The 3,513-nt window shown below is 42.6% G+C and overlaps 1 protein-coding gene across 1 annotated transcript; it reads right to left on the bottom strand.

The window, feature by feature from the left end:
* Positions 1 to 522: 522 nt before the first annotated feature.
* Positions 523 to 2,433, bottom strand: LOC311004786 (E3 SUMO-protein ligase ZBED1-like; the record flags this gene model as incomplete). The annotated part of the gene is made up of 2 exons (XM_083996955.1): positions 523 to 1,547; positions 1,965 to 2,433. 2 exons carry the CDS (start codon positions 2,431 to 2,433, stop codon positions 523 to 525), a joined length of 1,494 nt encoding a protein of 497 aa, XP_083853081.1.
* Positions 2,434 to 3,513: the final 1,080 nt, after the last annotated feature.

Here is a 3,513-nt window from a genome sequence, read left to right on the forward strand (position 1 = left end):
GCCACAAGTAGTTTTATTGAAACCGGCCAGATGAAATAATGCTCAGCTGTTCAAAGAACAATAAAATGTAAACAAATACTGTATAACCACAGTTATACCTGTACCTTCTTTGAAATCAAAGCTCCATAAGGTGCACATTTAAATGAAAAATATAGCCCATCTTAAATAAAAATAGCCCATGAAGTAAAAATAATAACAAATAAAATAACGAACATTACAAAAGAATTAAATATGACAAACCCTAGTAAGGGCAGCATTTATAATAAAGAAAGACAGAACAAAATAAAGTGCTCAGTTTAAGAAAATTGTTTTTAAACATCATTTTGAGATTACCTTTTCCTTTTTGTTAACTCAGTTTCTCATCTGTCTTTCTTAATTTCGTAACAATCTCGGTTGCACAAGACTATGAACAGACTATGAACTCAGTAAACATTTTCCCCCTCTTTTTTTTTTTACTTTGATAAACAGTTAGTGCTGTCTTGAGGTAGACATTAGAAGACAGACAAGTGTGTCTTCCTTTGTTTAAAGATTTTGTGCAAGAAACACCAGCCTGTCAACAGCATCCGGCTTCAGAGATGCTCTGTGGCAGGTCACGATGTTGCCACTGCAGCTGAAAACCCTTTCGGAGGGTGAACTGGTAGCTGGTACCAAGAGATACTTTTTTGCCAGGTGGCTCAGAGCTGGAAAGACAACTTCGTGATCCTTCCACCACTTGAGGGGATCAGTGTCACTGTCCACACTTGCTGACTGCAAGTAACTTGACAGTTCATTTTCAATAGCCTCCCTCTTGGTTGGTGCAGTGGTGGTGGCTGTGCGCTGCTTGAAGAAGCTTGCCAGGGTCTTCTTAACTTTTGGTGCTGCTGCTGCTTCTCCATCTGCAGGCTCAGGCACAGTGGGCACACGTAGGTAAGGTGGCTGACAGCTGCTCTCATCACCCAGTAGCGTCTCCACCTCCAAGACAGCTCTCTGCTTCAATGCATCAACTTTTTCAGTCGGGATGTAGGTGGCCCTGAACCGTGGATCCACAAATGAAGCCATCTCTAATAGGTCAGTTGTGGCTGGTTCAGCATACTTGTTGTTTAGGTACTCAAGAATGCTGGTCTTGATGGATTTGCCCAGCTCGCTATCACCCTCTTCACATGCCAGTAGACTTTCATTAAAAAGGTGCAGCACAGGTTTGACATATGATAGAGTGACGTACTCCTCACCTGACAAAGCGTCAGTGAAGTCCTGGAGAGGTTTCAGGACCTTTTGAACTGCTTCTAGGACCTCTAAGTCCTGCCAGGTAGGGACAAGGTGCCTGGTCTTTTTGTCATTAGACAGGACTTTGGCCAGTGCTGCTTCCTGCTCCAGTATTCTCTCCACCATCTGCTGCCTTGATCCCCAGCGTGTGGCAGACTCGGTTATGAGTTGGTGACTTGGGAGACCCAGCTGAATCTGGACTTCAGCAAGATGTCTCCTTTTCTTCCAGCTGTACGAAAAACAGCTTACAATTTTCTTGCTCAGAGAAATGGCCCGGGTGACGCGCTTGTCATTCATGCCATGTCCTGTCAGAATCATAAAAAACTATTAATCAAATGGGCTTATGCAAGAAATGTGACTCTGGTTTCACTTCAACACACTCATACAACCAAGTGCTTTCCAAAATCAAGCTTTAGAAATATTCTACATTATTATTTTCTCATTTCATAGTTTATTTTTTGAATCAACATCAGTCCTAGTAATCAAAAATATATAAAATATGATATAAAATATATTTATTTTCTGAATTTTAATCACTTTTTGTTTTGTGTGAATTTATTTAACCTCCATTTAACAATCAATTTTTCAAGGAAGACCTGGCCAAGGCATCAGCATAAAACACAAAGTTACAGGCTGACACACAAAGGAAAATAAGGAAAAACTAAGATTTTAAATGTTTTTGTTTTAAGTAAAAATATCTGAATACTCTTTACAACACTCACCAATAGCCAAGTGCAATCTGTGACCGAAGCACTGCATCCTCAGCCACTTGTTCAGCTCAACCGCTTTGACGATGTTGCTCCCGTTGTCGGTTGTTATAGCAACCAGATGTTTTTCCTGGAGTTTCCAGCTTGTAATTGCATCCTGCAGCGCCTCAGCTATGTGCTCACCTGTGTGATCCTGGGGGAAGTAACTTGTTTGGAGACACGCTGTTTTTATCTCCCAGTCTTGAATGAAGTGAACTGTCACACTCATATAAGGCTCACACGTCCTGCTCGACCACATGTCACTGGTCAACGCAAAATGTTGCACGTTAGCGAGCCGGTCAGCAAGGCTCTGCCTGACTTCAGTGTACATTTGTGGCAGTGCTTCCCGTGCAAAGTAGTTGCGACTGGGTAGCTCATATCTCGGGTCCATAGTTTTCAGTAGCTTTTTAAATCCATCTTGTTCCACAGTTGCAACAGGGACCATATCTTTAGCAATATGATTAGTGACCGCTTTAGTTATAGTACACCACTTGACACTTTTCTTTTCATACGGTATACCGCGGGAAAATGAAGCTTGCAGTGAGCTTTGTTTCGGGGCTGGAGCTTTTGCAGGTTGTGGATGGCTTGCAGCTGGGGCTTCTGCAGCGCGGAGTTTCACACACTCTTCGTACTGCAGTTTGTGCCACTGTTTTAGGTGGTGAAAAAGATTTGTAGTGCTTCCACCCCTGGCCGTAACTTGTTTATGGCACTCCCTACATATAACGTGATTTTGTTGCTCATCTGATACTTTGAATCCGAACCATCTCCATATTACTGAGCCACTACTTTTTCTTTTACCAACCAATTCGTCCTCCGCACACTCCGCAGACGTTGTTGCTTCCTCCATGTTTGTTGAAGTGCCGGCCGGAGTGTCTGCTCTGCTCGGCTCCAGCCCCTCCCCCCTCTGTGTGTGAAACAGGAGGGGCGGGGGAGCAGAGCAGTGCAGAGAGCTCCGGGTCAGCAGCTTGCCTCGATCAAGGATCACAGCGCAAATTTGTACTTCGCAACGTATATCGATATATGCGATATGGTCCAATTCCATATCTCATTAAAAAATATATCGATATATTTTTTATATCGATATATCGCCCAGCCCTAGTCAGAGTATATAAGCAGCACTGCTCACTACAATCTCTGTCCCTTGACTATCTGAGCTATGAGCCTTTCAGTAGTAATCATAATGGCAGAAGCAGTATCTAACGGACGTCCTTCTGACAACCTCCCTTAAGGATCGAGTGAGTAAATCACAAAATGGGTCGCCACAAGTTCAATTTGAGCAAGTTGCACCAGGATGGGCAAGATGGAGTCAACAGAGGGTTTTGTAAATCTAAATTTTAGTCATGGCATCACAATGTTTTCGAAGCACAGTAGAAAAAACAAAATCACCGATTTACTATTCATTTCTCACTCCTCATCCAAAGTCGGTGTCAATTAGGTTTAGGACAAACAGCTTTACGAAGGAATTTGTAACCATATTCAACAACATTGACAACAATGAGATAGCAATATGTTACGGATAACAGTA

Source organism: Trachurus trachurus (assembly GCF_905171665.1).
Source record: "Trachurus trachurus genome assembly, chromosome: 21".
NCBI classification, from domain to species: Eukaryota; Metazoa; Chordata; class Actinopteri; order Carangiformes; family Carangidae; genus Trachurus; species Trachurus trachurus.